Below are 13,769 nucleotides of genomic sequence, written 5' to 3'. Positions count from 1 at the left end.
ACAGGCCACTCAGCCTGTTTGGAAGACATGGAGAACAGGCAGAGACGCAATAATGTCTGTGTGGTGGGCATACTGGAGAAGGCAAAGGGGAAAAATCCTGTGGCATTTATGGAAAACTGGCTCCTTAACACATTTGGCAAGGACTCCTTCTCCCCATGTTTGCTGTGGACAGCGTAAAGTGTTCATAGAGTCCCACTCAGGACACCTAAACCTGGAGAGCCTTCAAGACCATTCCTATTTAATTGCTTAATTTCAAGGGTCGGGATGCCATACTATATCAGGCCAAAACCAGAGGCGTCCTTATGAAGATGGATAATGTATGCATACCATTCTACCCTGATTTCTCTGCTGACCTAAAGCGTCACAGGGCCAAGTTTACTGAAGTGAAGAAGTGTCTCCGCAAATATGATGTCACCTATGCTATGTTATATCCTGCCAAGCTTAGAATTGCAGCGAGTGGTGAGACACAATTTTTGGATAATCCCGATAATGCGTCCAACTGGCTGGATCGTATGGAGCACACCCTTAAAAAAGCACGAGCACCCATATCCTAATTGTGTTTTATTTTCTACTACTGCTGAGTGAGCATACCTTAGGAAACGATTTGAGCATGTTGCTCTCTTTTTTCAGTCTTTCCTTTAAGGTGGAGAGGAATAAATAAGTTGTTTGCACTACATTTTACCAACTTGGATTCACAAGTCCCTTTGAATCAGGGTTGAACTGAGACATTGGGGCCCCCCTAACATCGCCCTGCATGGATATGCACTGTGTTACCTGGCTCCTTAATTGTTTAGAGGATGCAAAGGCCTTTTTTTCCTTTTTTTCTTGGTTACGCTACTGTTTTTCTTTTCTTTACCAACACTGACCCCTGCTGGTTGCAGGGTGAATGTTCTGCTTTTTTGTATTTGTCCAAATGTAATTGCCTTTTTTTGGAAGATACTGTCACCTATTCACCTGGACGTTGGGAAATCCTTTTGCTCACAGCTACTAAGTGGAGATGTGGGGAGTCCCCAGATGACTTTCTGCACCTGGAACTCTCCCTACAAGTTACTTACCATTCCCTTGTAATATGTCTAATGTGTGTACTTTTATTTTGTGGAATGTGAGGAGGCTGGGTGATGGAGTGGTATTTTTCTCTACGGTGAAAGCCCACAAACCTGCTGTGGTGTGCTTACAGGAAACACACTTACAAGCTAACTCCATATATACACTTAGCCATCGTAGTTATTCGACCCAGTTCCACTTCACTCACACAGCTTACTCAAGGGAGGTCAGCATACCCATTTTACATGATGTCTCCTTTCAGTTGCTGTACTCCCTGGATGTTGATCAGGGATGGCACATTTTCTTTTTTTTATGCCAGCTAGCAGGGTTGACTTGTATTATTGCAAACATCTATGTCCCTCCACTCTTCTCCTTTGACAGCCTGAAATGTCTAGCACAATTTATATCCTCATACTCCAACATCCCTATTTGGGAGATTATAACAATGTTATGGATAAGCAGATGGATACATTTTCACCCAGAGCTAGTGGCAAACCTCAGCCGGGCGGTCCTTGCAGAAATAGGCACAAGAATCCTAATGTGCACTGCTTTTCTTGCTACTCAGCGTCCTACAAATGCCTCTCTCGCATAGATATATGTCTGGGCAAAACATTGGCAGATCAGCTGATTAACTCCGTGATGTACCCTCCACGTAACATCTCAGATCACTCTCTCCTAAGTGTCCACGTAAAGCCTCGTACACCCAATCGGATTTTCCAATGGGAAATGTGTGATGACAGGCTGTTGGCGGAAAATTTGACCGCTTTGTACGCTTCATCGGTCAATTGTTGTCGGATTTTCTGTGGACAAATGTTGAATGGCAGGTTTTAACATTTTCCACGGACAAATGTCTGTTGTCGGATTTTCTGAGCGTGTGTACACAAGTTCGTCGGATAAAAGTCCAGAGTACAAACATGCATGCTCGGAAGCAAGGACGAGCCAGAAGCAGCCAGTCTTGTAAACTAGCGTTCATAATGGAGAATTAACATATGTGATGCGGCACATTATGAAATCTCCAAATGCAGCGCACATTCTCTTTTTCTTTAATAGGATAACATTAAGCTGCTTTGCTGGTGATACTGATAGGGTTTTGGCAAACAAATTTTCAAAGGCTTTTTTTTTCTAGTGATATCAAGAATAATATTATGGTTTTTTCTTTTGGGGGGGGGGGGGGGGGGGGCACGTTACCACAACACCATTGTCTGTAGTTTTTAAGATCAAAGATACAACTATGTGGGTGTCCCTTATCAATTTTACATTGTATTTTTTAAAATATAACTGACTACTCCCAAACTGTCATTTGAAGTAAAACACATAGCCATGTATTCTGCTTCTTAATATAGGAGGTCAACAATGCCAAGAGTTGGTCAAAGCAGGGGTCCGTCACCCAGAGATAATTTCCGAAAATCATCCAGATTATTCTCCTGGAGCTCACGATTAACCACTTGACATCTGCGCTATGGCTGAATGACGGCCACAGTGCAGATGTGAATTCCCGGAGGCCGTCATATGACGCAAATCAACACTCGCCAAACTTCTACTAACATGAAATTAGCAGAAGGAGCCCAAAGGGTGGCGCATGATAATTGAACTTCCTCTTTGCAGTCACGTAGTACATCTAATGCTGCGTACACACGACTGGACTTTTCGAAAGCAAAGGTCCGACAGAACAAATCCATCGGACAATTTGATCGTGTGTGGGCTCCATTGGACCTTTGTTGTCCAAAAATCTGATGGACTTTAGAAATACATGTTTCAATTTTTTTGCCAGAACTCTGCCGGACCCAGTTCCTATAGAGAAATCTGCTCGTGTGTGAATGAATGAATGAATGAAATACTTGTATAGCGCACAATGTGAACTAAATCGCCTCTAGGCACTGTGGCGAGCTTTTGATCATCTGCTAAAAGAGGAAGGTCTTGAGTTTTTTCCTAAAAGCCAGGTGATTTTCTTCCAGGTGGATGTTGATTGGCAGAGCATTCCATAGCCGAGGCCCTTGTACAGTGTGTCCGACGGACAAAAAACGACGCTAGGGCAGCTATTGGCTACTGGCGCCCCCTATGGACGGGCCTCCACTGCTGCAGGCTCCTCTAGGGTTCTACTCCTTGACCCTGATACAGGGTACACAGCCCTATCCCATATGGAAATGGGCCTCCCCATAGTCTCATCTCATTGCCCCACAGTTCAGCTATTAATGAAAATCTGGAAAGGGGTCAAGAATAAATTGGGACTGACTGGGTTTTTTCATCAAATGCCCTTTTGGCAGAACCGCTTTTATACAGATTGAGCTAAAGTTTTTAAACACCCAATCTGGGAAAGAGTAGGGATTAGATTCTTCAATCAAGTACTAAATTATTATGTCATAAAACCATATACTTAACTTCTGAGGGAATTCCATTGGCTGACAGTTTATCATTACCAGTACATACAGCTACAGCATGCTATGCGTTGCCAGCATAGACACACTAATCTGAAGTTAGAGGACTCCACGTTCTTGGGGTCCATATACACTGACCCTGAGAAAAAAAATATCATCTTTAGAATTTATACCCATCTACTATCACATATACAAACCCTTGAACGTTTACCCTGCATGGAGGGCTGGGAGAGAGATGTTGGTCCCATTGATGGTGAACAGTGGGATCAGATTCTTGGAGTGGGACCGTAGGTATCGGTATCTGCACCTGTTTATATTGCACCGAGTTTATCGTACACCTGTACAGCTACATGAATGGGGTAGACAAGAGAATTCCATATGTCCGAAATGTCAGGCTCATCTGGTTGACCTCATCCACATGTTCTGGAGATACCCCAAGTTGGTGCAATATTGGAGCAGAATTGTCACCAAAATTAACCTGTGTACACCAGGTTCAGTTGACGGTGAACCCATTGACGTGTCTGTTGGGGAGTCTCACTGAGGAAATGTACCCCCTCTAGTGTATATCGCCCTCACGAGGCTCTTAAACCTAGCTAGGAAGCTGATTGCCTGATTTTGGCTTTCGGCACAGGTCCTGACAGAGGCACAGTGGATCCAAATAGTTAATACTATCCTTAACCAAGAAAAAAACACCTACTATCATAGTTAATTGCCTAAAAAATGTATAAACAGAGAATTTATAAACTCCCCAGAGATGGCAGCTGGCTCTAGACAGATTACGAATGGGCTAGATAGTGCAGAAAATCAACTTTAAGTGACCGTATGAGGCTATAAGTGGCCTTTCGGAGAGTGATTTGCCTTATGTAAACAAAGTAACTTCAGTATCCTACCAGTTGTACCGATTCCCCTTTTTGTTTTGTTTTTCCCTTTCATTTTTCTTTCCCTCTCTTTTCTTTGTTTGTCGCTCTGTTCAATTGTTTGCACTTTTCTTTCCAAGAGTGCTTGGAACTTGGGGTATTATATCATGCTTCCCAGTCCTTTGATAGATAAGTTGGTGATACAGTTACTACTATTCATTAAGGCCCCATGCACACGAGACGCTGTTATTGTTATGAGGATTGCAACTCCTGTTTTCTATGGATTGTATACCTATGCAACTCTACCATGTATGACCTTGTGTTCTATTCAATAAAAATGTATCTGTTGATTAAAAAAAAAAAACATATCTCAATACAGGTCTCATTTAACCATCTGCCAACCACTCAAAGTTTATATACAGCTAGTGAATAGACATGTGCAATTGGTTTCGTTCCAAATTCGGTTTTAGACTAAATTCAAAATTCGACACATTTGGAAATATTTGAATTAACGAAAACATATTTAACAAATTTTTCCGAAATTCGAAAATTCTTAAATTCGAAATTTTGGAGATTTCAAAAATTCGTAAAATTCAGTCACTTGAAAATCCAAAAATTAGAAACTATGAAAAGCCGAAAATAAGAATGAAAATCTTAAAATAAGAACGAAATTCTGAAATTCTGAAAACCTGAAAATTTTAAATAATAACAAACTAACTAATGATAACTATTACTAACTATTAAATTATAGGTATTGGGATTTTCTTTCAAATTTGGCTGTTAGTAAACATAACGAATACGAATTCATCTGAAGTTACGAATTATCTGAAATAATGGATGCCGCATCTAAACAAATGGAATGTAACAAATTAATAATAATAAATAATAATAATAATAATATAATAAACATTGTATTATTATTTATTATTATTCATTCATTACATTCCATTTGTTAATATGCAGCATTTGTTATTTCGGATAATTTGTAACTTCAGATAAATTCATATTCATTACGTTCACTAACAGCCAAATTTGAAAAGAAATTCCAATACCTATAATTTAATAGTTAGTTATTAGTTAGTTATTATTTCGGATTTCCTTTCTTTTCGAATGTTTGGATTTTTTTTCCTATTTTCATATTTTTGGGGATTTTTTAATTTCTGAATTTTCAGATTTAAAATTTTTTAATTTCCCTATTTTCACATATATAAATATAGATATATAGATATATATAAATGTTTTATAACAGAAAAAAAAATATATATATATATATATATATATATATATATATATATATATATATATATATATATATATATATATATATATTAATTTTAGGTCTTTTTTACATCTATAAAATAAAACATAAAAAACCCAGTGGTGATCAAATACCAACAAAAGAAAGCTCTACTGGTGTGAAAATAATGATATAAATTTAATTTGGGTACAGTGTTGCATGTAAAGAGAATGAAGGCCTTTGCGCTACTGGGAGTAAGTAGGAAGAACTGTATATGTGTAAACAAATGGGAGTGTATTCACAGGTGCTGCAAAACGAAAGGGTTCACAATAACACCAAACAGAAAAATAATACATTTAGAATTTTGCACAAAAGTGAAATCCCTCAAAATGAATGTGCCTATGGAAGTGATAACTGCTAGGAAGGTAATTACCAAACAGATCTACAGTTTAGAGGGAAGTGAGTGTAAGGATAATGAGAGAGTGAAAATATAAATAAAAATAAAAATAGAAATGGAACTAAAAATAAAAATAACAATGTAAATAAAGAAGATGCAGGGGGAGAGCTAGCATTTACCCCAGGGCTGAATCCATGGCTCTAATGGGGAGTTTGGAACAGAAGTTGGATGCCAGTCACTTTTGATATTTTCAAAGCTTTAAGAAAGAACTTGAAAGAAGGAGGGTTAGAGGTCTCAGAGACCAGTAGAAGATCACTTACAGACTCCTTGGATCCAGAAAAAGTATATCTTCATAGTACCAGAACCTTTAGGCCGACTCGGTAATACTGCAAACATGTTTTCAAATGTAGAACAAGATCCAGCTTCACAGTCCGTGCAACACTGTAAGTACCTTTTAGATGTAGGTGTGTCCTCCAAACAAGTCACCAGGCCCTCCTGAGAGACCAGCCTTCATCCTGGCTCTCTACAGCAAGGGTCCTCCCCGGATCTTCTCAACTCGGCTTGGCTTCTTCCACGTCGGGCAAGACAGCCTAAGGACCAACTCAGGATTAGTAGGCCCCAGAAAGGCTTCTGGGCCTACTTGCAGAGCTAACTTTAGCAGCACTTCCCCAGGCCAGGAGGGCCTAAGGTAAGAGAAAGCAAGCACACGGCCCTTCACACACACACACACACACACACACACACACACACACACACACACACACACACACACACACACACACACATATATATATTATATATATCTCCCAGAATGCACCAGTGACTAAGAACCTCTTCTTGAGCTGGCTGGAAGAAGAATAAATATTCATTCCTCAACCTAGTTGTACTATCTCATACTGGCCTGTTGTTCCAGAGACACCTACAGGCGACACTGAGAAATGTAGAACCCAGTTGAGATTAGGGAAAGATCAGATAAACTGTATGTAACGGCTCCCCTAATATAAAGGGGGTTAACGCCGTTTACGATGTTCCCTCTTCTGGACACACATCCACTCGCTACCAATATCCACAGCTAAACGACCCTTTCCTATAGGAGCCGACCCCTCTGGCAAAAAGACGAGACGCACTCTGTCCCTTCTGTAGTAGAAAAGACTTTATTAAAGACCAACATTGTAACTTTATACACAATTCAAGGCACATGCTTTAACATGAACAAGAGCCCAGCTCCACCCACACATCCCAAGACGTCTGCTAGGCTTCAAACGATCCCACCCAATACACATCTTTTCACAAAGGGTTAGCAGCCAGTCTGTCTGGCACTAGGGATGAGCCGAACACCCCCCTGTTCGGTTCGCACCAGAACCTGCGAACAGACCTAAACTTCGTGTGAACTTTAGAACCCTATTAAAGTCTATGGGACTCGAACGTTCACAATCTAAAGTGCTCATTTTAAAGGGTAATATGCAAGTTACTGTCCTAAAAAGTGTTTGGGGACCTGGGTCCTGCCCCAGGGGACATGGATCAATGCAAAAAAACGGAGACCCGACAATTTAGCCGCAAGTGATTTTAAAGGACTTTTTTTCCTGCACAAATGACACTTTGTGCAGCGACAGTTCTAAGCACCAGAAATGCGCCCCTTCACAGGCATACTATAGATACCCCCCAGCTACGAAATTTAAAGGAATATTACACTTTTATTGTTTCACTTTAATCATTATTAAAATCACTGCTCCTGAAAAAACGGCCGTTTTTAAAACTTTTTTTTGCATTGATCCATGTCCCCTGGGGCAGGACCCGGGTCCCCAAACACTTTTTAGGACAGTAACCTGCATATTACCCTTTAAAATGAGCACTTTAGATTTCTCCCATAGACTTGTATAGGGTGTTCCGGCTTTTCGAATTTGCTGCGAACAGCCCAAATTGTTCACTGTTCGCTGAACAGGCGAACGGGCAATGTTCGAGTAGAACATGAGTTCGACTCGAACTCGAAGCTCATCCCTATCTGGCACTTTACAATACACACAAGGACAGACTTAAATGAACAATAGAAATGCAAAACAACTTAATTCCTCACAGCAATGATACTTAACCCCCACATACAGTATACATCCAATTTATATACAATGTATTATACAGCCTTGAATATGGCTATCACAGACCATATCGGGGGTTTCTTTTATTCACCCTGTGTCCAAAGTGACCCCACTGTCACACAGTACAATCAGTCTGAGCTGTCTACAGCCCAACCATAAATGAAATTTCGATTCTAGCCCCAGTTTAGGATCAGGGGGGCTAGAACATTTCTTCTACTGGGATAATTTAATTTACAAAAGAAAATTTTCTTTTTATATTTTTCTTTGCCTGTGAACCAAGAGAGTTGGAACAAAGTCATTGTTTATTATGCATGACAAAAAGTCTGTGCGTTATTCACTAAAAATATTTTTTTTTAGTATTTAATTTAGGCCGTAGCTTTTGTTGTGATGTCACTTGACTGTCTTCATATCAATTTTTATTGCAGATTGTGTCGGTGAAAATCAAGCTGTCACACCAAGACCGACTACTATGCAGAATATAACAGCCATGGAGTGTGTCAATTGTCGAAAAAAACCTAGCAAATGTCACACCACACTTCGTACCACTGTGCTACACGCCAATCATACCAGACTAAAACCTCCTCCACCCTTTCCAACTGAGTACATCCTGACTGGCACATCAGGTGTCTGTCTGAAAATAAAAGCGATCTTCATGATAATGCTCAATTTCCCCAAGGTTGTAAATGTAAGTGTGCTCTTATTTATACATTGGTGGCCCGTCCATGAAGGGATCAGGGGTGCCCCCCCCCCCCACTAATCCATGCGCCCAACCCCTAAGGCCGCGTACACACGGGCGGACTCTTCGCCCAACTTTGTCCGCTGAACAGTGTTTCAGCGGACAGTCCGCTCGTGTGTGGGCTTCAGCGGACAGTTTCAGCGGACAGTTTGACGAACAAAGTTTTTCGGAATTTCCGTAAGACAGTCCGCTGAAACTTGGTTTGAGCGGACAGTCCGCTCGTGTGTAGGCTTGTTCGACAAACTAAGTTTCGCGCATGCTCAGAAAGGATTTACATGGCGAAGGTTGCATTGCTGTGTATTGGACGTCGAATTTCTCGTCCCGTCGTACGTGCCGTTCACGTCATCGCTCACGCTTTCAGCAGACTGTTCGTTCATCGTGTGTGGTCAAGTCCGTTCATGCAAATTTTGAGCGGACTGTTTGTCGTATTGTTTGACGCCCGTGTGTACGCGGCCTAAGCTACTTGCAGGGTGCCAGACGAATGGATGGTATTGTTGTTTTTTTTCTAGGCTCTAATTGGCTTTAAAAAAAGGGTGGTTTCAGGATGCAGAGCACTGCGCCCTGAGTTCACCCAGTTATGTGAAAATAGCAAATGAATATTCACTATCTTCTTCCTGCTTCTCCTCTCAGCCAAACAGGAAGCGGGTCTTACAACCCAATTGGCCGAGAGGAGAATTGACCGTATTGGCTGGGAGCAGGGAGGGAGGCACTGAGGAGTAGACGCAGCAACTTGGCATAAATCCTGGGAATAACTGAAACGTTGTACAGGCTTAATAGTCAATGCCAATGAACAATGTCAAATCTAGCCATGCAGATTATTCCATCAAAACCTAGGATTACCAGACCAACATCTGTAGGATTTCCATTTCTGAGGTGATATACAGGGTTACCAGGGCATTGGGACATGGATAATAAATCTTATAACTGCGTGCAGGTTTCCCAAACTTGTTCATTCCCCGACTTAGTTGGGGTAGACGGAACACTTTAGTGGGGGTGGGTCACCCACGCCTCTTGACCCTTAACCTCTGGGGACATGCCTTCTGAGCTTTGCAGCAAGTCCCTATTCCAATCCCTGAGTCCTAGCCTTGTTCTTCAAGGGAAAACCCCTAACACCCTAACCCTAAGGCCCTAACCCTAACACCCTAACCCCGACTAAGTTGGGGTAGGCGGAACACTTTGGTGAGGGTGGGTCTGCCACGCCTCTTGACCTCTGAGGACATGCCTTCTAAACTTTGGAGCTGGTCCATATTCCAATCCCTAAGTTCTAACCTTGTTCTTCAAGGGAAAAACCCTAACCCTAAAGCCCTAACCCTAACTCCCTAACGCTTACCCCCGACTTAGTTGGGGTAGGCAGAACACTTTGGTGGGGGTGGGTCAGCCACAGCTCTTGACCCTTGACCTCTGGGGACAAGCCTTCTGACCTTTGGAGCAGGTCCCTATTCCAATCCCTGAGTCCCTGAGTCCTAACTTTATTCTTCAAGGAAACATATAAGGTACTGCAGGCATTCTATTAGCCCCCACCTGTATGAGTTTTTTCGATCACTCTATATACAGACTGATCCTGATATACACAAAGCACAGACTGTAGATGGGGGCTATCACAATTCTGGGATGGGGATCGGACTGTAAAAAGATTACTCTATAGTACCATTGGTTTAGGTTTCATTTTGCTACATATCAGTAAGCTCAGTGAATTTCTTTTTATACTTACTTTATACTTCCTCTGATCCTTGTATTCTTCAGGTCACAATCCCACCACCTCCGATTACAAAGGCAAATGGGAGTTGTGGTGCCAACAAAGCAAAGCTGACATTGACCTTCCCAGAAGGACGTCTTAGCCTGATATTTGAAGAGGTAAGTGGAGGTGTGATGGGTAGATGGGACACGGAGGGTAAAATATGGCTAAAGAATCACAAATGGTCCATCAGGTACGGAAGTTATGACAGAACGCAGTGGCGTAACTAGAACCTTCAGGGCCCCGATGCAGGAAACCATGGCGGCCCCCCACCCCAACCTCTGGACAGGGCTCTTTTCTCCAAGCCTGATGGTGGAACACCAGGGCCCAGTCCCAAGTGGGTGGCTGCATATAAAGGAACCGATTTAAAAAACATCAATTACAGCCACTGTGCCCATCAAACGCCACCACTGTACCATCTAATGCCACTACTGTACCATCATATGTCACTACTGTGCCCATCAAACTCTGCCGCTGTGCCCATCAAATGCCACCGCTGTGCCCATCAAATGCCGCCACTGTGCCCATCAAATGCTGCCACTGTGCCCATCAAATGCTGCTACTGTGCCCATCAAATGCTGCCACTGTGAATCCCCACTGCCCGCTCACTGTCTGCCCGCCAATTACCCTGTCTTGGTGGGGCAGCAGGTAACGGCCATGAGCGGGGTCCTCCATGCAGCTACTGCCATCCTCATCTCCCGTCCTCTCTTCCTGATGGGCGTCCAATAGCTGTGTCTATCGTTTCAGCCAATCAAGTGATGGGTAAAAGACCCGCACACCTGATTGGTGGAGAGGCGGTTCAGTGTTAGGAAAGTGAATATTAATTCACTTTTCTAACACACCTGGCTGGGTAGACTGTGAGCGTCAAGCATGGAGCTCGCAGTTCACCTATTTTGAAGCCTATTATAGCCCATGACACATGCATACATACACATACATATATGAACACACACACACATACATACTTGCATGTTCTCACACACACATACAAGCATGCTCACACACACACATACAAGCATGCTCACACGCACACACACAAGCATGCTCGCACACACACACACATACATGCATGCTCACACACACACACACACACACACACACACACATACATGCATGCTCACACACACACACACACATACATGCATGCTCACACGCATGCTCACACACACACACATACATGCTCACACACACACACATACAAGCATGCTCACACACACACACACACACACATACAAGCATGCTCACGCACACACAAGCATGCTCACACGCACATACAAGCATGCTCACACGCACACACAAGCATGCTCACACACACATACAAGCATGCTCACGCACACGCACATACAAGCATGCTCACACACACACAAGCATGCTTACACGCACACACAAGCATGCTCACACACATGCACATACAAGCATGTTCACACACACATACAAGCATGCTCGCACACACATACAAGCATGCTCACACACATACATACAAGCATGCTCACACACACGCACATACGAGCATGCTCACACACACATACATACAAGCATGTTCACACACACACACAATCATGTTCACTCATACAAGCATGCTCACACACACACATAAAAGCATGTTCACTCATACAAGCATGCTTACACACACACATAAAAGCATGTTCACTCATACAAGCATGCTTACACACACACAAGCATGTTCACTCATACAAGCATGCACACACACACACATACAAGCATGTTCACTCATACAAGCATGCTCACACACACACATACAAACACAAATACAGTAGATAGTCTTATTAAAAAAAACAGCAGACATTTACCTCTTCCTGACGGGTACTGCACTCTAGGGGGAGACAAAGAGCACACACTGCTTTCACTAAGCCTAATGTGAGGAGCTGCCGCACAGTGCCGATTTCAGTTCGGCTGATGATTGTGAGCTCCTCTCAGCCTTCCCTCCTATCGCAGAAGCACAGGGGGCCCTCGGGCCCCCTGCAGCAAGGGGCCCGGTCGCCATGGCGATCTTGGCGACCCCTATAATTCCGCCACTGCCAGAACGGTATCAGGAGAAGCTGTTTCTAATAAGAGAAGCTATTTGGCCTTCTGCTATCAGCCAATATCAGATGGACAGTTTGGAATTCTGTATACTGTAATAAAAATTGTATTTACAGGAATGCATATTTTTGTATTTTTTTTTAGAACAAGAATGAAAGTTTTTTTTACCTGGGGGCCATTGAGCTTTACATATGGGAGAAAGGTAATACACCAGACATAACTTCAAACTGCCAGGATATTTTCCAACAAGGTCGGATACGGTCTGTGATCATTTTTTTTATTTGCACTAACAGTTATATTCCCACATTTTAATTACGAAACAATGGACATCAAGCAGAGGTGGCTCTAGACTTTGTGAGGCTTTAGGCATAACTTAGACATGAGGCCCCACTCACGCGCTTAATGGAAAAAATAATTCAAGCGATAAAAATTTACTGCATACATTGCATATATTAAGAGCCTTAAAGTGCTGGTTTCAGTGTCCTCTATCTCAACACAGGTGTCATCTCTCTCTCTCTCTCTCTCTCTCTCTCTCTCCTTGCATCTCTGTGTGGGGTCAGTGCTCTGTCTCTATCAGTGCAGTACCTAGGTGAGAAGGGGGTCCCTGTCCCCAGGGGAGATGGGGGCCCCTGTCCCCTGGTGAGAAGGGGTCCCTGTTCTTAGGGGAGAAGGGGCTGAGTGGTGCTGCATGGGGAAGGAGAGAGCGACTCGGAGGAGCCGGTGATCACCGGCCAAGCACACAGGCAGGGAGTGTGATACAGAGCAGTCAGTGCAGTAGAGGCGGGAGCTCTGCTACTCACCTCGTCGTCCAGCCACCCGGGCTCTGCTATTCCTACCCATCTCAAGCTCTTTAATCAGGCAAATTAGGTGATTGCGAGGCCCCTGTGAGTGTGAGGCCTTAGGCGACCGCCTAATTTGCCTAATTAGAGAGCCGCCTATGACGTCAAGTACAGTCCTGACAATAAAGGATTGGTTTAGGGAGGTAGACAAAATTAGGTTAATGGAAGAAGTAATACAGATGCAAAATAACTCAGAAATAAAATTTTCTAGCATTTGGAGGAGTTGGTTGGAATTTAGACAAACCCAGGTTTATGTAAACTGTATGGGAAGTAATTAGGTGAGCCACCGCTCCCCAACTATGTCACCCCCCTTTTTTTTTTTTTTTTTTTTAGGTTTTGCGGTTCACAGTAATTGGGTACACTTTATTGGAGGTATTTTCGATGGAATTAAAAGGTCGAGAATTTTTCCTCCT

At 42.9% G+C, this 13,769-nt stretch overlaps 2 protein-coding genes across 2 annotated transcripts in view; both read left to right on the top strand.

Moving 5' to 3' along the window:
* Window positions 1–13,769, top strand: part of LOC143961567 (toll-like receptor 13) — a 152,466-nt gene that overhangs the window by 48,598 nt on the left and 90,099 nt on the right. The window lies entirely within an intron of this gene.
* The window catches only part of LOC143961565 (uncharacterized), an 82,468-nt gene that overhangs the window by 30,107 nt on the left and 38,592 nt on the right, over window positions 1–13,769 (top strand). The window contains exons 6-8 of the mRNA XM_077470873.1: window positions 8,429–8,688; window positions 10,483–10,593; window positions 12,662–12,719. Of these exons, the coding sequence (XP_077326999.1) occupies window positions 8,429–8,688; window positions 10,483–10,593; window positions 12,662–12,719 (429 nt within the window). The remainder of the gene's footprint in view (window positions 1–8,428; window positions 8,689–10,482; window positions 10,594–12,661; window positions 12,720–13,769) is intronic.

This window comes from Lithobates pipiens, unplaced genomic scaffold, assembly GCF_037356315.1.
Source record: "Lithobates pipiens isolate NorthernLeopardFrog02 unplaced genomic scaffold, aLitPip1_a1.2 Scaffold_8, whole genome shotgun sequence".
In the NCBI taxonomy this organism is placed as follows: domain Eukaryota; kingdom Metazoa; phylum Chordata; class Amphibia; order Anura; family Ranidae; genus Lithobates; species Lithobates pipiens.
This window is presented reverse-complemented; position numbering and strand designations above follow the sequence as displayed.